This window comes from Corapipo altera, unplaced genomic scaffold, assembly GCF_003945725.1.
Source record: "Corapipo altera isolate COAL_440 unplaced genomic scaffold, ASM394572v1 180, whole genome shotgun sequence".
Taxonomy (NCBI): Eukaryota; Metazoa; Chordata; class Aves; order Passeriformes; family Pipridae; genus Corapipo; species Corapipo altera.
This window is the reverse complement of record NW_020884915.1, coordinates 5,925,864-5,952,957: the sequence shown is the minus strand read 5'-3', so window position 1 is coordinate 5,952,957 and position 27,094 is coordinate 5,925,864. Positions and strand designations below refer to the sequence as shown.

Here is a 27,094-nt window from a genome sequence, read left to right as displayed (position 1 = left end):
GGAGGGCATCGGGACCGTGAGGGGATCGGGATCGGGAGGGGAGACGATCGGGAGGGGGGTCAGGACCATGCGAGGATCGGGATCGGGATGGGAGGGGGATTGGGACCGTGAGGCGATCGGAAGGGGGATTGGGATCGGGATGGGATCGTGGTCGTGAGGGGATCGGGATGGGAGAGGATCGGGAGGGTCATCAGGACCGTGGGGGGATCGGGATAGGAGGGGTTCGGGACGGGGATTGGAACCATGAGGCGGTCGGGATCGAGAAGGGGATCAGGACCGAGGGGGATAGGGATCAGGAGGACGACCCGAGAGGTTCGATGACCTGGAGAGGTTCGAGATCAGGATGGGAGGGGATCGTCAAGGGGATTGGGGACCGGGAGAGGATCGGGATCTGGAAAGGATTGGGACCCTGGGGAGATGGGGATCGGGATGGGTCATTAGACAGCACCCTCACGGGGAGGGGGAGCAGAGCAGAACAACGGGCACTGTGGCCACTCCAACTACAGCTGAACCAGAGGAACAACCTGTTCCATAGCAGTTGCCCCTATAGAGATAAATCCAAGACAAAATCAGTTCACTTAGTGAGGGATGGAGAAGAAGCAGGGCCCTCGGAACAGGAGGAAGAGGCAGCATCAGAGATAATCACCCAATCCCTATCCCTCTCTGAGCTGCCAGGTACACAGAAATGTTTCAGCCGCCTGTCGGGTGAGCACTTTGTGACCTGGCTGCTCCAGTGCTGGGGTAGCTCGGCCCACAGTCAGATGCAAGACAGTGGTGTAGCCAAGCAGCTGGGGATTGGGAAAATGAGAGGAATCCTCAGCCTCTGGAGGCAACTTCTGTCAAGCATGTGGGAAAGGTACCCTTTCAGGGTACCAGCTGATCTAGAAGTGAACCCGTGCAAGTGGATCACCGTGGAGCAAAGTATCCAGTACCCGAGAAAATCAGCTGTGCTGGAGGTACTCCATAAGTATGTAAGGCATGAGCAGGCCTCTGTAGATCAAGATGAAGTCCAGTGTACAAAACCCACGTGGTGGAAGTTTCTACAGACTGTGCTCATTGGCAGCAATGTCATGGAAAAAAGGAGAGCCAACAGTGAATGATTTGGTTGCCCAACTCTGGCAATATGAAGAAAGTCTCTCTCCCCCTGTATGGGCCTGTGTCTCAATCCCTGCACAACATGCCATGATGAGCTAAGCAGAGACTCGTGTGAACTAGAACGTAGGCATCAGTTTCAGGGAGTCAAAAAAAAACGGAAGAAAAAAACCCAGCTTTGCTTTTTCAGGCTCTCTTCACTTGGAATTTTCTCTGTGTCCTGGTGTCCTTAGAGATCTGGTGTTCAGTGTTGTACACAGTGTTCTCCGTCAGGTCACGCTATTGATTTACATGACAGTATTTTAGTATGGGCTGCTTTAAAGTAGAGTCATGGCTGAGCTATTTATAGTGCTGAACTGTCTTCGTACAATTAATGAACTGAATAGTGCTTTTCTTGTCTTCATAAAATTGACCTGAATGTTTGTCAGGCCAGAGACAACCCCAGGTCCGGGTGGCAGCTTTCCCAGCACCCGCAGGCCGCCTGTGGCCAGAGCCAGTCCCTGTCCTAAGTCCTTGCAGCCCTCTCTGGGGGCACCTTTGCTGTGATGGGTGTGCTGCCTGGTATTTATTGCTGGGCTAGAGCAGCATTTGCCATTGGGGAGCCCACCCCACTTTTTTGTACATCTCTGAAGCTCCTGAAAGCCCTCCAGGCTGGGATCAAGACAATTTTGTGTGGAAGCAGCTTTTATGATCTAATCCTCATGTCCCTTCCTACATGGTAGCAGAGTATATTAAATATGTGTGTTTTAACTTTATGACTTTATGAAAATCACATGGCAAGCTGCCCTTTAGTGTATTCCTCAGCCAGGCAAGGACCAGGCCTGGCCTCTCTCCCATGTTTTCTTCAGCAGCTTCTGATGACCTCTAGTTATCCCAGGTATTTTGGAAGTTTCTCCTAATCAGTGGCTGCTCTGTGCCATGGTATTCCTAGAATCATTTAGGTTAAAAAAGACCCTTAAGGACATGGAGTCCAACATTCAGGTACCACTGTTCTTTCAAACTTTAAAACGAGATCTTTTCATCCTCAAATAAACTTGCTGATGCATGGAGTTACTCAGGAATGGCTGTTCTGCTTCCATGAGTGTTCCTCACCTCACTCAGCTGCCTCTTGGACACAAGCTGGCCTTCATCCACGCTCTGTAGAAGCACAGGGAGGCCTGTGTTTTGGGATGCTTAGGAATACAGCTCCTGTCCAGGACTTCAGGATGCAGCTGCCAACAGGGCCACCTCCTTTTGCGTAGCGTTTCCCATGAGCTGTGCCCCGTGACTTACAGTGTGAGGCAGCAGAAGAGGGGGTTATGGAGGTGATGAGGGGACTGGAGCACCTCACTTCTGGGGAAAGGCTGTGGGAGCTGGGCCTGTTCACCCTGGAGAGCGGGAATCTCCTCAGTGTCTGTCCGTGTCTGAAGGGAGGATGGAGCCAGGCTGTGCTCCGTGGTGCCCAGCAATGGGACGAGAAGCAACGGGCCCAGGCTGGAACACGGGAATACGAGGAAGAACTTCTTTACTGTGCAGGTTAGCGAGCACTGGCACAGACTGCCCAGAACAGGTGTGGAGTCTCCCTCACTGGAGATAAGGACACACCCCTGAGCGACAGGAGGGGACCCTGCTGGAGCAGGGAGGTCGGCCCGGAGGAGCTGCAGCGCTCCCCTGCAGCCCGAGCCATGCCGGGGCTGTGCGGTGCGGGCGAGGATGCAGCCCGTGTGTTCCCGATCCCAGCCCCGTTCCCCACGCCGGGAGCCGGGCGGGCCCTGGGCAGGAGCGGGGCGGGCGGGCCCTGTAGAGCGGCGGGCGGAGCGGGCAGGGCCGGGCCCTGGGGCGGAGCGGGGCGGGAGGGCCGGGGGTGGAGCGGGCCGGGCCGGGCGGGCGGAAGGCGGCGGGGCGAAGATGGCAGAGCCGGAGGCGCAGCTGCTGCGGGCCGTGGGGCTCATCGGTGAGGGCCCGCGGGCCGGGGGGACCCGTGTGGGGCCCGGGGCGGTACCGGGGCCCGCCAAGCTGCGGGCCCGGCCCGGGCGGGCGGTGCCGGCCCCGCCTGTTGCCGCGCTGAGCTCGGCCGGGGTGCCTGAAATTCGCGGCTTCCCATCTCTGTGTTGCGACATCAGAAATAGGGAAAAACCATAAATAAGGTTGTTCCTCCGTACCTCGCTCACGCTGGATGTGTATTCAAACTCCCGGCGCTTCTCTGACCTCGTAAGGCGGGTCAAGAGCAGATATTTATTAGCGTTTCGATGATAAAGCCCGCAGCAGAAGTGCTGCCCTGGGGCTTAAACCTCAGAGGCAGAACTGGATGTCTAGGGTCAGGGTAAGGTGGAATTTTAATCTGATTCTAGGAAACAAACCTGATTAACCCATCGCTTTACTCCCTTGCTGCTGTTTGGCATTCTCACAGTGAACATCTTTCCACCATAGAAAAAGACACCAACGGAGATGCTTTGTGGGTTTGGTGCTATCCGTCCGTAACAGCTGAGCTGAGGACTCTGTTGCTGCGAAAGTGCTGCCTCACGGATGAAAACAAGTTGCTCCATACATTTGTATTCGGCCAGTACAAAAGGTCTTGGTTCTACATCACGACTGTGGAAGTTCAGGATTCTCCAGCCTTGAAGAAGGTAGGACTTGGCGGGGTTTTTCAGTAGAATGCAGGGAAGATATCTGCAGGTTAAGCAGTGTTTTCCCAGTGAGGGAAACATGAGGAAGAGAAGGGGTTCAAGCTGTTGTGTGCTCACAGATGCAGCTCTTATCTGGGCGTCCAACCAGTCCACGTTTCATTTTTTGCCAAGACATGTATTGGATGGAATTGCAGAATGATTGAGACACTCATTGCCCAATTTAGATTCTTTATGTTAACATGGTAATGCTTTCCCATGTCATTATTTCTAGTTAATCTGTATTTCATTGTCAGCAATTTGTTTCTCTCTACAAACTTTGTTTCATTGTGTTCAAAATTTTGTTGGTAAAGAACTTGGTGCTTTTTTTTCCGAAGGGTCAAGTTACATAGGTACTTTATTTTTCATTGCATTCATAATTGGAAGACACCAAATATGCTTGTATCTTCTGTCTTCTCCCTGTTATGAAAATCATTAAACTGTCAAGTTTATTCAGTTATTCAGTTTTCATATTTCATGCTTTATTGTTAAGCAGAAAGATAATGGGGCAATTTTACATGCCCACAACAGAATATTTCTTGCCTTTCCTCACTCCAAGCTTACATCTCCTATGAACCTTAAAGGTGTAAAAGATATAAAATAAAGTGTCCCAGCACTGTCTCTGACAGCAGCAGTGGGAGATGCTGTTTGAGGAGGACATGTGAACCTGGTCATTGTCTGCAGGCTTTCAGTCTCACGCTGTCCCACCCCACAGTCACTGGATTAAGGAAGTTTAAAGAGTAGTTCTGGTTTTGGCCCTGCTATCTGTGTGGTTTTTTCCAGTCTCTTTCTAAATGTGTTGATGCTGTCTGCCTCCATAGCAACAAATTATGGAACTTCCCTACCTGCTGTGGGGGAAAAATAATGCCTTTCTGTTTTTTTAATAATCCCATGAAACTAGAGGAAAGCAACTCTTGTGGTGTAGGTTAAGCAAAAGACAGTCTGTACTAGAGCTGAGGCACATCAGAAACCTGTTACCCAGCCATCCTTGCACTTAGCAACTTAGAGCTGCTGCTGCTGCTCACTTTTTTGTGGTTTTTTAACTGAAATGCCTTGTCAGTACTGCAGGAAGTTCAGTAATGTGACAAAGGCTGCTCGTGGTGGGTGATGATCTAAGCTGTCTGTGTTTCTGTCATGCACAGGTGACCCACTTTTCCATTGTCCTGACGGCCAAAGACTTCAACCCAGAGAAATACGCTGCCTTCACGAGGATACTCTGCAGGTCTGTACAGCTGCTTTGAGGTGCTGCTGTGGGCAGGCTTAGAGCTTGTCAAAGCAAGAGGTTAAATTTCGTTGTGTTACCTTTGTTCTAACAACCTGCTGGAAACTCAGTCCTACAAACAGAATCAGATTAAATAAATCCTTGGTTTAAGTTTATCTTGAGTTCCTGCAGTAAGTGTTGGGTGAGTGTCAGGTGTCCATTAGGTTTTAATGTGTGTCTTCTCCAGGCACCACCACCCACACACTCATTTTCTCTGAGAACTTACTTTTTAAAAATGTAAATATTTGGGAAGAGGTCAGTGCTGGACTCAAAGGTGTGGATGGTGAACAACTTGCATCCCTCCACAACAGCTCTGCTGTAGATGCTTCTGGCAGCTCCTCTGAGCTAAGCACAGCCCCTGGGGATGGTTTTGCTTTCCCTCCAGGGAAATGAGAGCCCTTTACCTTGTCCCTCTTCCAACCAGTCTGCCACCTTCTCCTTCCTTGTTCTGTTCACTCGCTTTCCTCCACGACCACATTCTCGTGATCTCTCTCTGCTTCTTTCTTTGCTTTTCCTTGAGTTTCCGTATTGGTCCGGTCCCACTTCTTGATTCCAAGAGTATTCCCTGAGATTTTGCAGCTAATTGGATGCAATTGTGAGGTTATTGTATACTGGGCACCTACTGTATATTGTGTAACTTGGGAATGCCTTCAGGCTTTACCAGTTCTGCAGGGCACTGAAAAACTGAGGTTGTTCTTTTTTGGTGATACATGAAATATTTAGATTCGCTGTGTTTTGCTTTAATGCTGATTTATCAGCTAACACTTCCTTTCAAATCCAGAATGGATTCTTCTAAACATGCTAACAACTGAGTTTCAAGTGTGATGTAGCTTTGTGCTATAGGTAACATGGAGAATGGGGAGTTGGCAGCTTCAGTGCTGTTCCTGAAGTACCTTAACCTGTAAAACAGGTTACAGTGGAAGACAGCTAAAATTGGATGGGCTCTGTTGGTCTGTTGGTTCTTTTGTATTGTTTGGGGTTTTTAATGAGTATCAAGGACATATTTATATTTTTCTTTCACCATTTAACGAAGAGTACAGGAGAATGTCAAATGATACTGGGATAAAAAATGAAAAACTAACTAATCAAACGGTCTACATGTAATAAGAGGAGTTACCATGGTAGTTTCTTTTTCACAAGGCAGGTACCTTTCAAGTCTGCAAAGAATCCTTAGTCTGGAACACTCCTACACCTTTGGGGTGTGTTTCTATCTTAGTCAATGTTGGTTCTTTCATAAAATAGGAAACTGAAATGAGAATACAAGGTAGTTTTATACCCTGAAAGACAGACATGTATTTGTGTGCACGTTGGAAGGCTTCTAGTTTAGCACTTAAAACCTCAACTGGGTGTCCAGAATTAAGAATTCTTGCCAATAATATTGCTACTTGTGATACTGATTTTAATTTTTTGTTTTTCATATGTATACGTGTATTCATATGTTTGCAGTTTAAATCCCAGACTCTCTCCTTTTCACACAGGATCTACCTGAAGCATGGAAGCCCAGTTAAAATGATGGAGAGTTACATTGCAGTGCTCACAAAAGGGATCTGCCAAAGTGAAGAGAATGGATCTTTCCTCAGCAAGGATTTTGATGCTCGGAAGGCTTACCTTGCTGGTTCCATCAAAGGTTATTTACTGCCAGGAGTCTCTATGCTGGTTTTTTTTCCTACACTATAAAATGCCACCTAGTTTTCCTGTGTGCTTCAAGTAACAATGCTAACCTGTGCTGTTATTATTTAGCTTCCTCAAAAAACAGCATGCATATCTTCTGTACAATGATTTTCCCCTCTTTTCTAGATATAGTGTCTCAGTTTGGAATGGAAACAGTTATCCTATATACAGCACTGATGTTAAAGAAGAGAATTGTAGTGTACCATCCTAGAATAGAAGCTATCCAGGAGTTTACCAGGTACTTTGTCTGTCCCTTCCTTCACACCTCTCCCCAGAATCCAACAAATTTTGAACCTTCATTGAGAGAAAAACCCATATTTTAAGGAAGAAAACCTTTCTTAAACCTGTTTATTGAAATTCTGTTAAATCCCTCTTAAGGCTTTAGCTGTATGTTCCTCAGCTCAGAGAAATTCAACTGTGGAATGAGCAATAAACTCTGCTTGCACTGAGGGCAGAAATCTCTATAGTTCCAGTATATCCACCCCAAATGAGACCTGGTCATAATCATTTATTCTCATGGCATGCATTTCATCCTGTGAAACTTCAGTTAGCACAAATAAAAATATACTATGTGCCAAATTTCCCCAGGACCTTGCCTGCTCTAGTGTGGCATCGACAAGACTGGTCAATTCTTCATTCATACGTGCATCTAAACGAGGAGGAAGTGGAAGCCTTAAAAGCCTGCACAGGTAGTGATAGTTTATTAATCAAAAATATAAAGAAAATTTAATTCTGCTTTCTTTTGCTGCAAGGTGTTGCACCAGTGCACTTCAGAGGAAAAAGGTTGTTTTGCTATTAATGCTAATGTTCAAAGTTAAACAGCGTAATTTGCTTTAGAAAAGGCAAAACAACTAAACAAGTGTATGGGAAGATAACTAGTTCATCTGGTGGGTTTGGGTGGATCCACATCAGTCTATCCCCAATCACAGATGCAAAGCAGCCTTGAGACTTTTTGATGTTGTGATCTGAGGAACTGAAAGTCTTCCTGTTGTACAAAAGCAGCTCACTTTAGATAAACTGCATTTTTTTTCCCAGCTTCTACACATCACTTGTAACCAAATCTTTCTTTTTTCTTTTTTGAGTTCCTAGCTCTGAATTCCCAGATTTTTACACTGATGCCAGTGAGGTCTCTGGCTCCTAAGCACAGGCAGACTTTACTGGCTATGTAGGAGTTTGGTCTGTGTGACACATTGCTCTGTGTGTGCAGGGCTTGGTGCATCACCCAGGAACAGGCCCTTGGCTTATGCAAAGTTTAACATGACTCATTATGTGGCCATTAAGAGGCTTCTCTATGCAGGAATAATGAGCAAGAAGACTACTCATCTTCAGTGTTTCTACTGTGTGCTTTTTTCAGCTCTCTAAACACCTTCCACGGAGAAAAAGCTCTCTTAGTTTGCTCACCTGGTTTGCTATAAATAAGAAAATCTGCTGGGTTTATTCCTCTGTTCCAATCTAATCCTGACTCATGAAAAAGGGCTCCAGACTGGTGATTTTTTTAATGAGAAAGTTCAGTGGCCTCTTCATTTGCAAAAGAGTAATTTTAGTAGCAAGGTAGGAAGAGAGTTTAAAATTCCACACCGATAACCTTATGATATTGCTTGTAGTTTTAGTGGTTCATTCATGTTCAAGGCAATTTTAGAAGCTGATTTTGAAGCTCCTTGGAAATGAAGCATCTGCTGAACACACTTGTTGAATGACTGATACTGTTAAGAGCACAACCTCCTGGGTCCAATGCTGTGTGAAAACCTCCTAGAACAGACTGTAGGACTGTGATTTTGTCTTGGTTTTGGCATGGTTTTGTTTCTGAAGATCCTAATCTTGCTAAATTCTGCTCTCTAGGTTACATTGCTGGATTTACAGATTCTGAAGTGACCAGCAGACCAGACCTGTATGATGTGTATGTGAATTTGGCAGACAGTGAGATTACTGTTTCCCCTGTAGTAAAAGGTTGGTTGCTGTTTGTATTTGGGATTTAGAGGCCATTTATCCCCAAGTTTATAGTAATTGCTGAGCCTGGCTGTAGATCAAACCATCTTGATCCTTCTTCCATCCAGGTTCTGAAAAGTCCAATGTGTAAGCTTCTGTCTTTTAGTCTTAGTGCAACACTGGTGAAAGCTGGAAGTTGAAAAGATGTACTTTGCTTCCAGCAAATACCCAGTTGAGATTTCGTAACATCCACGTTAGTTACATGGACGAGGCCTCCAGCTGGGTGCAGATATGTCACTTGAGTCTTTAGAAAAACACTGCCCTAAATACTTGGAGATTGGGGACTATTTGAAAGAAAAGCTTCTGTGTTGCTGGTCATCTCTTTGCTCCTTATCATCTGCTTAGGGCCACTTCAGGGGTGTTGGCAAAGCTGTTGATATGCCAGGTTACTGCCTTTACCAGTAGATTTTAAATAGTGGTCATGAAAAGACTCCTCAATTCAGCTTATTATTCATATGCTTTTCTAGATATCCCGGAAAAGGTGATTTTATGTGAATGTGTGGTGTTGTTTTCTTTCTTACACAGAGGCAATGACAATGGGAAAGCTTCACAAGGAAATCGGACAGCTGATTGTTCAATCTGCAGAAGATCCAGATAAATCAGACAGCCAAGTCATTAAGGTTAGTATTTTATTTTTAAATCTAGTTAGCTTGTTTCTGTTGCTAAATCTGGGTGGAAGGAGGGCGTAGGAGGAAGATTGTCCCTGAGAATCAGTCAGTCTCTTCTACCCTCTGCCTTTTTACAAATGAGCATTTTTATTCATCATACAGGTCTTTTAAGGATAACTTACTTGGTTTGCATTATCTGTTGGGTAACTGCATTGCTGAAGAAACTTCAAAAAGTCTACTGATTTTTAGACTGGTTTCCCAGTTTTATTCCACAAGGCATGGATTTTGCTCAGTGCTTTGTCAATACTATTGTCAATACCTTGAAAAAGTCCTGCTGAGATAAGGCTTCTCAGCTGTAAAGCCTGATTTTCATCATGATGGCTTTTTTCACTTCTTCCCCTATCTTAATACATTGTTAGACATTTCACAGCTGAGTGACTTAATCACAGAGCTCAGTAAGGCCAGAAGAGGAGCCTGTGGAGTGGCTGTGCTCCCTTTATCCAGCATTGCACAAAAGCAGGCTGAACAACTGGTGCACATTTGCCTCAGAATAAATGGGAGCTTTATTTTAAATGAGCTATTTATTTATCATTATTTCCTTTTTTTTCCTGTATTGATTCTTTTTTTAATAAGCATATGTGAAAACATTATCATACCTAATACTATGTTCACAGTTGCTTGTTTCTCTGTTCCTCAAGGACATTTCTCTGAAGACAAAAGAAATCCTGGCTATTTTAGCCTCACTTACTGAAGCTTCTGATGGCAATGAAAAACCAACCCTTAACTCGGAGGCCCTGAAACAAAAGCGGTTTCCACCAGCTACAGAAAACTTCCTTTTTCATTTAGCAGCTGCTGAGCAACTGCTCAGAATCTGATCCTGATGCACTGGAGTGTTATGGACCAGTTCAGAAAGGCTGTCTCTGCCATACAGAGAGGTACACCTGGTATTTTATGAGGAAAAATTCAAGGTATAGGAGTGAATGTCATAGTTACCATGATACAATGCAGAATACTGGAGCTTGACTGGGAACATGGAGACATTTTTGGGAACATTCCTGGTGTCATTATCCTTCCCCAATTCTAACTGTGTATGTATGGCTCCTGTGTTCCATGCCATGACATGAGTGTACATACAACAGCAGGGGCCTGTGTGTCCAGGCTGTGCCAGACATGATGGCAGTGGCTGTTTGTCCTGCACATTCCAGAGGCTGGACAGCTCTGGCTTGTCTTCCTGGGCTCTGGAACACGGCTACAGCACACGTGCTGTCAAACCAGCACAGTTTGGGTGTGTTCATCTCTGCACAGGGACACGCTGAATGTGCAGTGGGCTGAGTGCTCCTTCTGGCCTTCCAGGTGTGTCAGCCTGTCGGATGCTGCTCTTGCTCTGGGCTGCCTGATTCCTGCAATTCCCAACTAAATGGACAAGTTCTCTTCTTTCTACTTGAAAGTGTCTGGGTGTGGAAAAAAAAAGGATGCCTGGGAAAATCTGATGTGGTAGCCTTAGTACATAGAGAAAGGGGTATTTTGAAGCTCAGGTGTGAGTTGAGCACCTCTTTTTGGACTCTTGCCTTAGACGTTTTCCCCCCTTTCACTCCGTCCCACGCCTCTGATGGAGGGATAAGAGTCCAGGATTACTGTGTTTAAAATGGGGCTTCCCAGGGGGGTCACAGCCAAGTGCTGCTTTACAGCTGCAGTCATTTAAGAAGTTGTTGGGATTCTCAGCTGAGAAGAGACCTTGCCATTCATTCCTGATCCACACGAAAAAGTCAGATGAGTTAAAGCCTCGTGGACCAGGAATGTCCCAATGGGAAGGTACCACAGGGAGAGCATCAGCTTCTTAAACTACTGCAGCTGTAACACGGGTCCTGTCTGGTGCTGCTCTGTGTAAGTGAGATGGAGGTGGAAACTTTTGAAGAAATAGTGAAAACTGGGAAAGGGTTTAGAGAAAATTTAAAATTTGCCTCCTTGTTTGGTTGCACAGCCATAACTCAAGAGATTTCTTTTTGTTTCACTGAGCAGCCTGAAACTAACTGCTTTGTGATCTTCTGAGAAGAATTTAGAGTCCTTGTAGGGAAATGCTCTGAGCCAAACAATCTGTATTTGTTCAGAAATGTCCACAACAAATCAGTCAATTCTGCAGTAGCACTTTGTTATATGAAAAAAAAATAACCTTTTTCCTGGCCTTTGTACAGATAGGCTGTAGCATGTGGTTTTACATAGAGATTTTATACTTATGAATAAAACTTTAGTAACCAATATTTATATTGTTAAATAATTGGATGTTTGCTATTCTGAAACTGGTAGAGTTCATCAATCACTATTTACAAGCAATATGGGTTGGAAAAAGGGTTGTCCTTTTGCTATGTATCATATGTTAAGGAAATCTATTTTAGAATGTGATTAAGGAATGTGGTGTAAAATGGATAGTTACTACAGTCAGGAAATGAAAGTGTTTCAGAACAACCCCCTATTTTCAGGGGTGTAAAATTCTACTTTAAACACTTAGTCTGAAGTTTAACTTCTGAACACAGTAGCATGTACTTTGGTGGTTTTTTTAACTTCTGAGAAACATATTGCAACTGCCTTTGTTTACCTGTAAGTGCTCTACAGCTTTTTTCCTCCGTTTGCCCATTAATGTTTTTTCTTAATGGTTTGTTAATATTGCTGCTTCTGTTTTGAGACCTTTAAAACAGTTGGAATAGCAGAACTGCAAAACTATGCTGAAAATTCCATTCAGGACTTACTTTTAAGTCCACTGAAACTGAAGTCTTTCACCAAGAAAAACCTGGATCTGCTTCAGCCACCTGTCTTAACACCACAGTGTAACTGAGAAGAAATTTGCATCATTTCTTATTAACAAAAAGCCTTAAGGCATATCCAGAGAGAACCACAAAAAGCAGAGGAGCTCAGTTGCAAACTAAACATTGAATGCCTGTTTTGCTTTCTGTCCTGGAAACATTTAAGTTGGAAATCTCAGTGTTGTATCCAATCTTCTGATGTTTCTGCAGTGCAGGTGAAATACAGTTTTGCACTTAAGGAGCTGCACTCACAGCATGCTTATGCCTATTAAAAAAAATTCTGAACAGTCTACCCTTTAATTTATGTAAATTTTTTTTCTTGACTCGTTGTGACCATGGAGTCACAACTGGGATTGAGCTATAGCTTGGTGTGTGGGTTGGAAATGTACTGCTACATGTTCAAACACTTTTATCAGCTGCTGATTTTGTTGTCAGCACTGCACAGGATGTATTTCCCTCTCTCAGCTTCAGTGCTTTCAAAGGCTTGTCCTAATGTTCTTGCATTTTCTTAATGGCTTTTGGCACTGTTTCTTCTCAAAATGGTTTAAAATAAAATAGAAAAATCTGCAAGGTCAGGACAGGGAAAGATTTTGGCTGATTTCTCACTTCCCTTTCCCCAGGCTGGGTGTGCAGTCGCTGGTTTTGCAGTCAGATGACATCCTTTCTTCCTCCTAGAAGCAGAGACCATGTAAAATGAAATTTGTATTTGTATCTTCTCATCTTCCTGCCTTCCTGTTCTTGGTTAAATATAAAATGGTGAATGGTTCCTGTGGCACAACATCTCCACTACGTCTGCAGAGATTGGAACGTAGATAGTGAACAGACAGAGGCTTGCAAAGGGGAGCAGGGTCAGCACTCAGTGCCTTCAGTTGAGATTTTGCTGAGTAAATTGGGTTACTTGCTTTCAAGCTTTCACCTCTGGGGTTTTAGTCCCTGGCATGACCTGCCCTGCCCTGTTTCCCCCGCAGGCAAGTGTGGGGGAGAATGTTCTGATGGAGAGCTTTGTAACCTGGAAAAACAAGACAGCTGGCAGCATCCATCTTCAAACTTCTGGCTGCTTCTGCTTTTAACCTCTGACTGCTACTGAAATGGCTACTGGGGGTTTGTTAATGGTGTGTTGTGAGATGTCAGTGGAAGCAGCTACATTTCTAGATAAAAAACAAGCCGTAAAGCTCAGTGTAGGAAGGTCACAGCTGCCTCACGCTGCTGCACACCCTTCCCTAGGGTGTAAGGAAGCTGTACTACACCCTTCCCTGGGCAGCTGTCTGGCTGGGTCTGAGTCAGAGGCATCTTTGGCCAGGTGAGGTCATTCTTTGTAGCTGCCGAAGGATGTGACACTCACTCGGGAGGAGACTCCCAAGACTGGCAGCAGCCCCTTCCTGAGTGTCACTGCAGCACGTGGCATAGTGTCTGCTGTCTGAGGGGGAAGGAGCTGCAGTGCAGGACTCTGTCCCTGCCTGCATCCTTCCTTCCTCCATCCCAGGGCCTGTGTGGGAAAGCAGCATGGCCATGTTACAGGCCTGGGGGTAAAGCAGGGGCACAGCTCCGGCTGGGAAAGCCTTTGATCTCAGTATTTCCTAATATGGGAGTGGCTGAAGTTTTTTGTTTTCTTTTGTTTTAAGCTACATTAAAGGGACCTGGAAGTCTCATTGTATATTCCTAAATTTCAAGAAGACAAGCTGAGTAGGTAGGGCACAGATAGCATATTGTGCTGTACTGAGACTTAGTTTTCCTTGAAGCAGGAAGCTTCCATCTGTTGTCATTCACCACACCTTAAACTGGTTCCACCACTAATGTACTGTCACTTCACACAAGGGTCAGCACTGAGGCAGGAGACAGACCTGCCTTGGGCTGGTATGTGTTAACAAAGGGGAAGGTTTCCTGCAGTTGCTGACTCTCCTCCCAGGTCCCTCACACATGATGCTTTGCTGCTTGTCCCAGTCTTGTTCCCCTCACTTGTACCTCTGGACCAGGAGTCTGGTCCTGGCAGTTCCAGTCTCAGTGACTTTAGTTCAAGACTGGGGACACTGGGGCCTTTTTAGGGTATTTTCCCAGCCCTGACTTAGGAAGCAGCTGAATCACCCAGGCTGACAATTTAAATGGCAGGCCCTGCCCTTCTCTTCTGGAAAATTCTGGTTAGGGCAATAGAAACATTTATGGGAAGGGGGGAAAGAGATATTTAATGATCCTGAGGGAGCTGTGTTTAATATGGCAAATTTCAACTAAGTATTCAGTAAGAAGCTGGTAGGGTCTGAGAATGGGCAGCTGTAATAACAGACACTGTTACCAGACCTATTCCAGAAGCCTTACTCACAGAGCTGTAATGACATCAATTTGCTTAAAACATCCAAGTGTGGTGCCAGTGAATTTATAGCTTGTCTAGTTACCATGGCGACTCAAAGTTCACCAATATATTATCTTCTATTTGTTGGCTTGGCTCTGCTGTTAGGTTTTGGGCTTTTTTCCTTGTTCCCACTGTGGTTCATGTAACTGGCATTTACTTTAGCCATTCCTAAATTACATTTAAAAGAGATGTGGGGAGAGGTGCAGGTCTTCATTGTAGTGCTAATTAATGTTTACTGAGAGTGGAATTAGACCCCATCTGCATTTACCTTTGGTATGTGACTGAAATAGGATTAACAGAGAAACAGGGGTTTAGAGAATTTAACTGTAGGATTTTGGCTGTGCCTCCACTATTAAAAGTTTGGAAGGAGATAAAATCCTTCAGTGGGAGAGGCAGGCTGAGGCTTAAGCCTGTTCTGCCTGACCCTGTGGTACCTAAAGAGCAGGGCCAGCCTCCTCCCCAGCATCCTTCCAGCTCAGGAGAGCTGAGGGTGGTGTGATCTGGCCAACTTGTGTCTCCTGTTGGCTGCTGTCAGAGATAGAAACATAGAACAGAATCATGGAATGGCTTGGAAGGGACCTTAAAGATCATCTAGTTCCCACCCCATGCCACAGGCAGATGACATTTGGCTCAGCAGACCCTGTGTTCTGACACAGTACCATTCTGTTGTTGACTTTGATGGGATTTTACTGAAGAACATGACCCACAGAGGCAGGGCTAAGTGAGCCCCGTGGAGTTCAGCAGGTGGGAATGATCCTTTACCTTTAAAAAAATCACTCCAGTGCAGTAGTGCAAACTCTTTGACACTTAGGGTTGGCAACTTGCAGACAGTATCCATATGGTCTTCCTGGAACAGCCTTACAGCATGCTCCCCTCAAGTTCCAGGGCCTTAGGATGTGCTGTCTCTGTCCTCTTCCCTTGCCTGACCTTTCCCTGCAGTAAGTTGTTAAAGGCTCAAAAAAAGGCAGAACTCAAACAAGAAACGAATCTCAATCCCCAACTTCCTGCTTTTGTTCAGAGCCAAAAGCACAGCAGGAATCCTCTTCCTGCAAGAGACCAGGCCTGCTATTTTTCCTTACTTTGTTCTGTGCTGCTGCCTTCCTGTAGGATAGATTGGATTGGGAAACCATTGGTTCCCTCACACCATGAAAAGAACTCCAATCCCCCAGCAATAGGAGAGCAGTGACCTGTGCATTGCACTCTAAGGAAGTTACATTATGGCAGGGTTTGGAGGCTGCACTTGTGATAATCACTGTCACAGAAATAATTTGACATTATTTAGTGCATTTTTCCGTCCTTGTCACACACAGCTTTAGCAGCACCTCACCTAAGTATAGGCAGGGGTCAGAGAAGAGACAGCTCAAAGATCACTGAAGATGTCACAGAGTCTTCTGCCACATTTATGGAGCTTCTTTCCACCTTGTTCCTCCAGGAGAAGGTATGACCTGGATTTTGGGGCAGGTCAGCAAACCAGAGGAAAGCAGCTGTACTGGACCAGATCAAAGATCTGTTCAGCCAAATGTCATATCCCAGTGGCCACCAAAGGCAGGCACAAGAAGAGGCTGAGAGCAGGTAAATAAGCTCTTTATTCCTTCTACTCACCCACACTACAGAGCTTATGACCTTCTGCTGCTGTGGTTTCCATGAACTCAGTATCCTTCAATGGATTCCTGATGGAAATGTCCAGTTTCCTCTTAAACTCACGTTGGCTTTTAGTACCCAAATGTCCTTTTAAGTTCAACTGTGTGTTGAGCTGCTTGCCACCACCTTAATTCCACTCCTGGTGTTAGCAATCAGCTCACATTCATTACTTTTCACTCACCCATGTGGTGTTTACCCTGGGTTTACATCTGGTACTATAAGCTCTTTCTGCAGCTCTTCCCAGACAGCTGTAGGCCCCTGAACAATGTTGTAGGATCAGCAAAACGTGTCACTGCAATGATCAACAGGGTAACCCTTATGCCACATATCAAAAGAGCTTTCTTTTGTTTGGATGAACACTGTCAACCTGCAAAAGTGGGAATTCCTCATTGTCCACAAGGTCAGAAAGAGATGGGATTTCCCAATGGCTTCAGTCTGAAAAAACCAAGTTGTAAAGCTCAAGGGGCATCAGGCCTCACAGCTCCTTCCAAGATGCTGAGAAAGCCAGGAATTAATGGGTAGTCAAGTTTGACACCCATTTCCTGAACACTTCTTAAACAACTAATTTTAGCCAATATTACATTGCCATCAGGGTCACTTTGCCTTAGTATCACTTTAAGGGCTGCCTCACTCATGTCTCATCCTTGTTGTTAAATACACTGAAACACACAAAGTGTTCTGAGAAGAACCAGCTTGATTTTACCCAAAGGAGTGTTGTTAAAGCCTTCCCCAGCTGTGTTCCTGGAAAGCAATGTGCCAAAACCTGCAGCAGCAACAGGACAAACTTGGGTACTCAACAGTCTTTTAATGAAGGAATCAATCACCTGAGGAAGCACAGAACACAGGCTGTGACAAACACTGTGTTATGGTGCTTTCTGGTACAAATGCCACTTCCAGCATCAAGTGATGGGTGTGTTTCTGCCCCCAGGATGGGGCTTGCAAAGCCCTGGTGCCAAGTTCTGCCTCATCACACACCTAATCTGGTACATAGGCCACCACAGACCCACCACTCAGTCCCAAATGCCAGTGGGGTTTGTTGGTGCATCCATCATTCCCTTCAATCAGAGCAGATGTTCAGAAAGGAAAGCCAATCTCTAAATCCCCCTGTTGTAGAACAGCTCTGTTTCTTCTGTAGATGACAGAATCTCTGGCTCAAGGTCTGCTCTCTTTATCTGCAATGGACAGGAAAAGGGAATCAACACCACCACAGCCTGGTAAATATATGTGAAGTATATGTTAAGCCCTTGTTACTGCATTGCACCTTGCACAAATTCAGTATCTGGGATTGGGGCTCTTTGTTTATTTGAGGGATTTTGTTGTTTTGGGGTTTTTGGTTTTTTTTTTGCTTCTCCAACATTTTCTACATGTGCACACATAAGGGAAAAAATACCTTTTATTTACGAACAGTAACATTATCTCCACTTACTACAGAATCATGGAATCATTTAATGTTGGAAAAGACCTTTAGGATCACCCAGTCCAGCCATAAATACATTTGGGTGACAGCCAGAAGAACTGCTGTGGGCTGAGTAATTGGGAAGCCCAAAGGGAACCAGCCAACCAACACTATCAGTACATCATTTCTCACAAGTCCTCTCATTTATGTTCTGTTTACCTTTACTGTCATAAAAAATTAAGAAATCTTAAAAAAAAAAAAAAATTAAATGCCAGAAACTTTAGGCAAATAAAAGAAACCTGTGAAAATTGCAAGGCCCCAGTCTGTGATTTTCTGAGAATGTTCACACAGTGCTGATAAGAGGGAGGAAATAAACGCTTAAGGAACCCCAGGCTCCTCTTTCCCAGGGAACAGATTACACTTCCCATTTGAGCAAGGCAGAGTGAACAGATTCACAGGTGAGTTAATTTACCTCTCCACTGAGTTCATACTGACTCTGCATGAAAGAAAAAATTCTCATCTACATCTTTCCTTTCTCCTGCAGGACTGAACACAGTGCTGGAAGAGCCTTGGCTTAAATCTTCAAGACAGTCCTCCTGACCTTGCTTGCTTCAGACTGTTGTGAAAGTCTGTTAAATCTACATTGAAAAGTGTAAATATAAATAACACACAATGCAACTCAGAGCTAGAAGGTCCTGTGAGCCTCTGCCTAGTACATGGGCCTTCTCAAGCAGCCTTTCCACTGCCCATTTTAGATGTACCACATCAACCCTGTGGATTTTTTCATATGTGGCCCTCAGGCTGTTGGCCATAGCTCTGGAAGGACTATTTAATACCACAATAATCCTAAATCAATTCCTATGAAAGGACTTACCTCCCCACACTGTGGGAACATACTGAGTGAGACTGGCACCATCCCTGCTAGGACTGATGTAATCAGAACCATTCTCACTGCAGCCAAAGCATGAGGATTTTTCACCAGTTTTGCTCTGTCCAAGACATTGAAAGAGTATGTCAGTTTGGGCTTGAAAAATAATCTGACAGTGACACAAAGAGCATTAGCCACTATTTTACTGCTTGAAATTGCACTGAAAGTAGTAATAACCTATGCTTCAGATCCTAAAGATGTTTCCTTACTTCATTTCCTATGTTCTTATTCCTAACTTCCCGTGCTTTCCCCTTGTTTTGTATTTGGCTGCAGCATTTTCCAAGCCCAGACTGTCAAAATTAAGAAATAAGCAAGACCAAAGTGAACAAAAGGAGAGAAGGTGCATTGGTGCTTTAAACTGTCTCAGTCCTTTGATTAAGAATTTTCTTGCATTCCCCTCTTTCCTTTCACATTTAGCTCCTGTGGGCAATCCTACTTTGCTTTGTGCAAAATTTATTACTTGCCATATATTTAAAATTTTATCTTACATCTCTATTTATGTCTTTTGCTAACAGGAGTCTCATAAGGTAAAAAAGGGGATAGGGAATCAATTCAGGCAATACCAAATTATATGACACAGATGATCCCTACCTGTACTATTTACACCACAGAGATTGTCCCTACCAAAAGCTGATGGCAGGCTAGGAATTTTCTCAGAAAGCATACAATGTATTCTTCTTAGAATACAGGGGTTTAAAATGTTGCAAAAGCAAGAAGTGTTCTACAAGGTATGGAAAACATTTTGAAAGTTGAAATCCAGCTTTAGCTGGATCAAGTGCCATATTACCTCTTCAAAAATACAAATCTGAGCTACGTGCTGGGAACAACCTTGACACAGACACTGGGACTCAGATCAAGGTAGGGAATGTAGGTGCTGGGAAACAGCCTGTCAGGAGGGCACAAACATGTTCCCTGCATGGGAACAGAGAGGAAAACCTCACAGTCTGGCACAACCTCCTGCAAACCCTCAAAGCACAGATGCCAACATAGATTCACTTGCTGATCTAAAAGAATCACAGCAGCTGAGCAGAACTTCCCAGGCAATCCCTTCTACCAGGGCACACAGGAATACTGCAAACCCAAGAAAAAACTGAGCAGGCACCCCCAGCCCCCCTGCAGTGCCTCTTACCTTTGCACAAAGTGCACAAGCACTTCTGGCAGGAAGAATGTTGTCCCAAACAAGACTGCTCTGGACAGGGCTGTTTCCCTAACAGCCTTCAGGGAGAGAGAAAAACAAATACTGTTAAAGCTCTCTGCAGCTTCAAGCACTGCCTGCTTCTGGGAACACTTTTTATCTAATACCTTGTGTTCCAAGCAACAGCTGAATGGGGAATAAAAACATTTATTACAGGAATTCTTCCTTAAATGGAAACTAAGTGGCAAATACTCCACTTATGACTAAGAAATACCTTAAAAGGCAGGTAATACTATTGGTGCCATAATGAGTTTTCTTGCTGTGATAACAATTTTGCTTAGACTTGCTTTTTTTTTAGTTATGCTGAACTTCACACAATTGGCATCCTAACTAGCCTGTGTCAAATCTGAAGTTCTCTCTCCAGCTGTTCACAAATCTTTATGGTCATGCAGTTGTTTGCTCCCCTCTGGAAAGCAGCATAGAAAAGGAGGGTCACTGATAGCATCTAAAACGTGTCTCCTTGCTCTAATTCCTGTGCCAGACTGTAATGGATGTTGATGAGCAAAGCAAGGAGCAAATACAGAGTCAGCAACTGCAGCCCAAGGATCAAATGCAGTATCACACTGTAGATCAGAGCATTACCCTTAGGGAGGCACAGCTTTTATTCCCACTGTAGAAGGTGCACATGATGTGCACAGTACAGGGCTTTTCTCTGAGGTGTCCCATCAGAAGAAGGTCCAAGAGTCTTGTCTTAGACCAGGGAAAGCAAAAGTGCCTGTGCCAGCATGACTGTGGCTCAACTCTGGCACTCAGTACGTTGGTCTGGGGAGGCTGCCAACTCTTGAAGACAAAAAGGTTGTGGAACCTGGTTCCAGAGACCTAGTCCATGCCTGCCCAAAGGTTCAGCACCTGATCTGGGATTCTTCATTTCAATATATCCAACTCTGTCTACTCTCGGCATCACATTCCATTCTCAGCAGGGAATGGAAGCAAGCCCAGGGAGCCCTCCACCCCCTTACCTTCTCACCAGCATTCCGTGACACTCCTACAACCTTGCCATTCCTGTCCATCACTTCTATTCCATTCTCAAATTCTGGGCTTCTCACCACTGCTGCAGTAAACGCACTCGTCAGACCTGCAGGGTTAAAGAGGACTTTGCTTTAAAAGATCCAAAAGGACTTTCTTGATAGTAACATTCATAATCACGTACATTTTACATTTCCAGTTCAACTGTTCACAACTGAATAACCTGGTAGCTTAAGAGACTGCCCAGTAAAAATCTACTTGGGATCTTAATCTTTGTTTCAGAAGCTTGAGTGAGACTGTAAGGCCCCAAGCCTAAAAGGTGCTTTGGAAAACTCTGGATGGACATCTCATATAAGTCAGAACAGAGGAGATGACGTGTTTCAATTTTCCCAATTTCCCCCAATGAAAGGCCAAAAATTTTTTTAATGTCAATAGAAACATAATTAATGACATCAAACAGTTAAACTTGCCCTGGTGCAGCTTCACTGTGGCAGTTGAGCTGTCCCAGTAATGAACCGAGTCCCACTTCTTTGCAAGGTTAATGATATTCTGGTGTAACACCTCTCCCTTTCTGCACTCCCAGCAGTTTTGCAGCCCCAGCCTGAGTCAGGAACTCTGCCCCCTCTACCCAGGGCTGTGTCACACTCTGGTGTCACCACACCAGGTCATGGCAGTGCCAGTGCTACTGCCCTCCTGGCAGTCCTGATGGTTTCAGGTGTATGTGCGAGCCAAAGAAACATTCCAAGTGCATCCCTGGGGATCTCTGGAGAAACAGTGGCATGTCATGTGTGCAAAGGTCACGAGGGGGCTCTGCAGCTCTGAAACTGAAACCAGCAAGACTCAAACGAGGTCAGCAGCACTGTTCAGTGAGCATTAACCTGCCCGGAAAGGAGGGGGCCCAGCAAAGGCAGCCAGAGAAGAAACAGCAAGACCACCCCTGTTCCAGGGCAAGATAACTCTACAGTCAGGTGGGCAAATGGCCCTCAGACCAGCTGCACAACGCACAGTTTCTTTCTACTCACCAAGCAGAGGAGCAGGCAGAAGTTTTCTGACGATTAGTTGTGTCAATGGACTCTTCAAAGTGTAACGATTCATGAAAACGAGAGGGAGAGCCTGAGGCACAGGGAGGAAACAGGACCTTTATTAAAAATGTGCAGCATTTCAGTATGTGCAACAGGTCAGGAAAATAAATCTGTGACTTAGTACATAGTTACCACCTATGAAAATAAACAAATGCCCTGGTTGAACATTCCAACAAAATGCACACATGTTCTCTAGTTACTGAAGGTGCTTGTAATCACCCTTTAGATAAGAATACAACATATTATAATAAAAACAGCATTAAACATTATTATGTAGAGGACAGCAGCAGTGGGAACACAAAAACAGAAAAAAGAAAACAGTTACCTCTGACTAATATTCTTTGGACATTTGTCCAGCTGCCTCATGTCACATACTGCTCTCTCCCTCAAACAGGAAACCTGGCTTGCTTCTGTATTTTTCCTGATTCTCTGCAGTTTCAGCCCAATTCTATAATCCCATAATACAGTTGCATGAAGTTTTATTTAGGAATGAATGGCCAGGACACCAGCTGCCCCTCAGAGTCTCCCTTGGAGGACAAAGGGAAGAACTCCCACCCTCACCCAGGGCATAGCTGCCTCCCCAGACCTCTGTAACCCTGAGCTCTGCTGGCCCAACTGTTTTGCCCAGTGGACAGAGGTGAAAATATTTCTATCAGAAGCAGGAACAGTTGCATTTTTCTGCCAGAAGTCTTATGAAAATCACTGCTGTGTGTGGAGAGTGAGGAGGGGCATTACAGGGGCACCTACATTTGTGATGAGTGTCAGGAGGATACCAGAGTTCATTCTGATGTAGCAAACTCCAGAAACCACAAATTCCTATTCTGGCAGAGAGCACAGCCCTCAGCTACCTAACCCTCCTGGAAGGCCAATTTAGCTGCATTCAGTGCAGTATTTTCACAGCTATGCTGCTGCTGGGATCTGAGTAAACTCTATCCAATACAGATGCCTGCAGATTTCACCACATTTAAAGCAAGACAGATCTCTTCCACCACATCAAAAATCAACTACAACAACCCAGTGGCTTACTCTGTGTTTGTCATCCCTGGTCAGTTCCATTCACCACCTGTTTGTTAAGCTTGCCAAGTAACAAAAAAAATGACATAAGAGGAAGCAGCAGCAGAAGCCAATCAAGATCTTGGCTGATAGATGATCAGAAAAAATTCTCATTTGGAACAGTTCTGTGGCAGGACATCAGAACAGAGCATCAGAGCATGATTCTGAAGGGCATCTGGCAGTGTGATTACCCCAGTGCCTACTCCTTCTCAGGAGAGCTTATTAGGAAAGCAGTCATTGAGCAAATACATACCCCAACACAGGCTGCATAGGAGATGGCTCCCAAGCCAAAGAACATCTGCTTTTGGTGAAGGGAGTACTCCTAATGAGGGCAGAAAAAACACACTGCATAAGTACATCTGCAAAACACTTGTAAATCAAGTTCCAAACCAAAAATTGACACATACTTCAGCCTTCGGGGTTCCATTTCCATTCAACAGGGTGAATGCTGTGGTATATGTGTGAAACACAAACTGCAGAAACAAGAGATTATAAAGAAAAATGAATCCAGCACTGAGACCAGAAGACCCATAAAAGTAAAAAGAAAGAGGCAATTACCTGGAAAAGGAAAGTTGACTTTGCCTCGTGCTGAAGAGATGAAAAAATGACCTAAGAGGAAAATCCCACAAGAAAATTAGGTTTGATGAATGTAGAAGTTTTTGGTGCAGAAGCACCAAGGGAACTGCTGTGGTACCATTGGCAGCAGTGTCAAAGGCTTCAGTCAGTGCCCAAAGTCATTTGCTTTGATTCTAGGCAATGTTTTCTTGTTACAAAGGTGACATGCCCACTTTTTCTGTCTAATATAAAACACAGACACCTCTATAAAACACAGAGAGATAGTTGTTAAAACACTATGTGGAAGAATATTTGAGCAAGATGCTATCTTACCCAAAATAAAAAATGCATTTGTAGCCATGAAGCTTAAATAGATGCAAATAAAATAACTCAGGTAATAAAAGTGTAGTTAAAAAACAGAATGAGAAAGGGTCAGCTTGGTTTTGGTGGGACTATAAATACTAGACCTAACTGCTCTAAGAGCAAAGATTTTAGCAGTTACTTGCCAACTCCTTTTCAAATTCAGACAGTGAATAAGAATTCAGTTTTAATAAACTACAGCCTTTCTTGAGTTCTGGCCTACCAAGCTCAAGGTGTGGAGCACTCACAAAGAACAGAGTCAATCAAGGTAAAGCAAATATTGAATAACAGGAAAGCAGAGAATCTCCAAAGCCTCAGAGGAGCATCAGTAATTCATTTAATATTAGTGGATCAACTGATTTTATTATTAGTACCACCAGTGAATCCAACCATACCTATGAAGGAGCATTAAGCTGTAAACCTCATAAAGAAGTATTTCTGTTCATTTTATTACTGCTCTTAGTGAATTTAACAGCCATGAAGACTTTCATTATACTTCCTAGTAGCAGCATGTAAGTTCCTGCTGTAATCTCTACATGGACTGATGTATCTCAGCATGTATATCATAGTCCAAACCCAAAGACATCTAAGTGAATAAACATGCATATCATTCCAGCTACAAATTTTATGAAACAAAATGGTGCAATTTTTGAGCACAGCAACAGGAGTTTATTTTTATATCTTTGGTAATTTATTGACAACACCATTTCCTACTTGCAAATGCACAACCTGCATAAGAAAAAACTTGTGTTCTGGGCCTGAAACACAGAAACATGAGGCACCAAGTCCTTCCTACTGCAGTTCCAGATTTTTGAGTTTAAACAGACCAAAACTAGGCCTTTCTCTTGATGCTGAATGGTTTCATCAAGAACAATCTCTTGGAATACTGCTGAAGGAAGGTAGCTCACAGGTTTGGACAAGGAGGATTCTTTAAGGGTTCAATTTCCAGGTTACTCAGCACTTCCCATAAAACAGATGTCTTTTAAACAGCTTGTGCTGAAAGTACAGTGAAGCAGCCCAAAACCTTCCACTCCCTCCCTCCAACCCCTGGCTTTGCAAAAATATAAGCCTTGCCAGATGCACACTGGCATCTGTCATGGTTACTCACCCACGGAAGAGCTACGGGCACGAAAGCTGAAAATTAAAAAAAAAACACAAAGGAAACTTTATTTCAGTAAAAATAACTGCTGTGAGTCTAGATGGATGGTCTTGAGCAGAAAATTTCCCTAACTTCCCTCTCTAGTTTCAGCTCCAAGTAAAACCCTGCCCACAAACCCAACCATCAGCATGAACTTCAGTCCTAACCTTTGTCTCTCATTCAAGAAGCCCCAACACCTGCTCACAGCTTACAGCCAAAAGGAGCCCCCAGGAATTCCACTTCCATGGCTACTTGGAAACTAAAGAACTGAACAGAAGTTCAACTTCCTGCTCAGAGAGAAAGAGAGGTGGCCACAAAGGCTGCCCCAGCTGTGAGAGGTTATAGGAGATAATGAGTAAATAGCCTAAGTATGGTTGTATCTGATTAACAGCTTGTGCTGCCTTGGCTCCCTAAACAACACCCCAAGCACATCTGATCTGCCCCCACAGCAAGTAAAGTCATCAAGCAGCCACATCCATCAAAGGAAAACCTACTTTATAGTACCCTGTTATGTGTGGAGGGGTTTGGGAACTCATTCCTGACAAGAGAGACTGGTCAGACCATTTCCATCTAGATGAGCACATAAATCATGAGAAAAATTCCTCAAGAGGAACACAGGAATAAATAAATCTTCCACAGATATGACAAAAGTCTACAAGTAAAACTCTGCTTGCTTTTCTATATGGAGAAGAGTTATCTCTGTAGCATCACAGCAGCTATTCCCCCTTGATGCTTCAGTCACATACACAAAACTTCATTTAAGGGAATTTACCTGGAGGTCTAAACAAAACAGGAATTATGTCGTTGGTATCAGGATGTACACTGGACTTAAAAAAAAAAAAAAGGCAAATTAGAACACCTTTGCCATACTTGAATAAGGAAAAAAAAAATTTCTAAATATTTGGTAAACTTACCAGGCTTAGCAAGAAGGCTTGTCTTGTCTAAACAATTTGAAAATTTGGTTAGTAATCAAATTTTAGAAGAGACTGCATAAAAACTTCTTTCTACATTTATTATATCTCTTTTTCTAATAACTTGCTTTTATATGAAGTGCTGTACCTTGGTACATTTAATTATTTTTTACCTAAAATTTCTCTCCATATACTTCTTGTTGAATATAAGATACACCCCGTGTGCTGGGTGACAGCACCAAACACACACTATGGTAGAACAGAAGGTTAATTTTAAAAACTTTAACTAATAGGTATTTTAAAACAAAACCCAATTTAAATATGGCTAAAACCCTAAGCATTTATGTTAAGACTTTAACTGCACTCCAAAAATACCTGATTATTGTCTATGGGCTCACTTAGGGTCTTCTCCTTCATCTGTAATAATAACCTGGCTCTTTTTATTTCATCCTGCATTTGAGAGAAAAATCAGAACAAACAAAAAATAACTCAGATTTCAATATTCTGAAGTGCAACGTATCAGTTTGAAACCGCTCCCCCTTTGCCCAATCACTCCGTGCCCTTGCCCAAAGTCCCCCTCCAGCTGCCCCGCAGCCGCTGCAGGCAGCGGAACATCCCCTTTCCCGGCACATTTCTCATACTTCATCTGCCCTCAGCAGGCTCCGCAGGGACGCGGTTGGCCGGCCCAGCACAGCGCGGTCCGTCAGGTCGGTCCCTCATGCCCAGCACGTTCCGTGCCCCCCGGTACTCACCGAGGACTTCAGGAGCAGCAGGGGATCCAACACATCCGCCCAGAGGAGAAACCTCTGGAAGAAAGACTGAGGGAGACACGGTCGGGAAAGACAAGGCGTTGTTTAGAGACAGCCCGGCCCCTCCATCCCCCCCGTCCCTCACCCGTGCCCCCGTTCCCGACCTGTCCCTCCGCCCTCCACAGCCGCAGGTTGGCGTCCATGGAGCCGCGGCACCGGAAGCGCGCGGCCGGCCCGGTCCTCCCGCTGCACGCTCCGCCCGGGCACGGAGCCGCGATCCCCGCGCCCGGCCGGGCCCCGAGCGGGGCCGGGGAAGGATGGATCGCCTTTTCCCAGTCCAGCGGTTTCCCCTGGCAAGGCAGAGCCAAGGCGCAGGGCTGCAGGGAAAGCGCCCCGCGTCCTCCGCGATGCGCTGGGGTGAGCGAGGCAGCGGGAGGACACGGCCAGGCGAAACCGGTGTGTGGCTGCCCCGCGGTCTCGCAGGCACAAACCGGCCCCCAGCACCTCCAGGGCTGGGTTTGGGTCCCTGGACTCTGCACGGAGTTACTTACAGGTACTGTAGAGCCAGAATCACGGAATCAGTTGATTGGAAAAGGTTGGAAAAGACCTCTGAGATCATCCAGTCCAACCCACGACCCAACACCACCTTGTCACCCAGACCATGGCACTGAGCGCCACGTCCAGTCTTCCTTTGAACACCTCCAGGGATGGTGACTCC

General features: G+C 44.8%; 2 protein-coding genes across 4 annotated transcripts; one reads left to right on the top strand and one right to left on the bottom strand.

Moving 5' to 3' along the window:
- The first annotated feature begins 2,950 nt into the window (after nt 1-2,950).
- On the top strand, nt 2,951-12,358 carry FAM45A (family with sequence similarity 45 member A). Of its 3 annotated transcripts, none has more exons than XM_027655280.1 (9): nt 2,951-3,025; nt 3,502-3,698; nt 4,877-4,956; nt 6,474-6,622; nt 6,793-6,904; nt 7,255-7,355; nt 8,506-8,613; nt 9,178-9,272; nt 9,959-12,358. In XM_027655280.1, the coding sequence occupies exons 1-9, from the start codon at nt 2,980-2,982 to the stop codon at nt 10,133-10,135; spliced, it is 1,065 nt and encodes a 354-aa protein (XP_027511081.1). In that variant the 5' UTR covers nt 2,951-2,979; the 3' UTR covers nt 10,136-12,358. The 3 variants fall into 3 exon arrangements, with proteins under 3 accessions (XP_027511081.1, XP_027511080.1, XP_027511082.1); XM_027655279.1 differs by lacking the exon at nt 2,951-3,025 and adding an exon at nt 3,127-3,394 and having other exon boundaries at nt 3,482-3,698; XM_027655281.1 differs by lacking the exon at nt 2,951-3,025 and adding an exon at nt 3,130-3,394.
- Nucleotides 12,359-16,832: 4,474 nt separating this feature from the next.
- On the bottom strand, nt 16,833-26,631 carry SFXN4 (sideroflexin 4). The gene is made up of 14 exons (XM_027655282.1): nt 26,541-26,631; nt 26,380-26,445; nt 26,003-26,077; nt 25,631-25,657; nt 25,489-25,543; nt 24,687-24,712; nt 23,222-23,272; nt 23,071-23,136; nt 22,917-22,985; nt 21,551-21,641; nt 20,522-20,637; nt 19,497-19,582; nt 18,314-18,428; nt 16,833-17,215 (listed from the first exon to the last, which is right to left on the bottom strand). The coding sequence occupies exons 1-14, from the start codon at nt 26,577-26,579 to the stop codon at nt 17,138-17,140; spliced, it is 960 nt and encodes a 319-aa protein (XP_027511083.1). The 5' UTR covers nt 26,580-26,631; the 3' UTR covers nt 16,833-17,137.
- Nucleotides 26,632-27,094: the final 463 nt, after the last annotated feature.

What these genes read in the sequence shown, in the direction of transcription:
- FAM45A (XM_027655279.1), top strand. Translation starts at nt 3,321, where the DNA reads ATGATAAAGCCCGCAGCAGAAGTGCTGCCCTGGGGCTTAAACCTCAGA. An exon ending in CCTTGCTGGTTCCATCAAAG is followed by an intron (nt 6,623 to 6,792) that starts GTTATTTACTGC and finishes CCTCTTTTCTAG; the next exon opens with ATATAGTGTCTCAGTTTGGA. An exon ending in GCTATCCAGGAGTTTACCAG is followed by an intron (nt 6,905 to 7,254) that starts GTACTTTGTCTG and finishes AAATTTCCCCAG; the next exon opens with GACCTTGCCTGCTCTAGTGT.
- SFXN4 (XM_027655282.1), bottom strand. Translation starts at nt 26,579, where the DNA reads ATGGACGCCAACCTGCGGCTGTGGAGGGCGGAGGGACAG. An exon ending in TGCTGCTCCTGAAGTCCTCG is followed by an intron (nt 26,078 to 26,379) that starts GTGAGTACCGGG and finishes TCTCAAATGCAG; the next exon opens with GATGAAATAAAAAGAGCCAG. An exon ending in AAGCCTTCTTGCTAAGCCTG is followed by an intron (nt 25,544 to 25,630) that starts GTAAGTTTACCA and finishes TTTTTTTTTAAG; the next exon opens with TCCAGTGTACATCCTGATAC.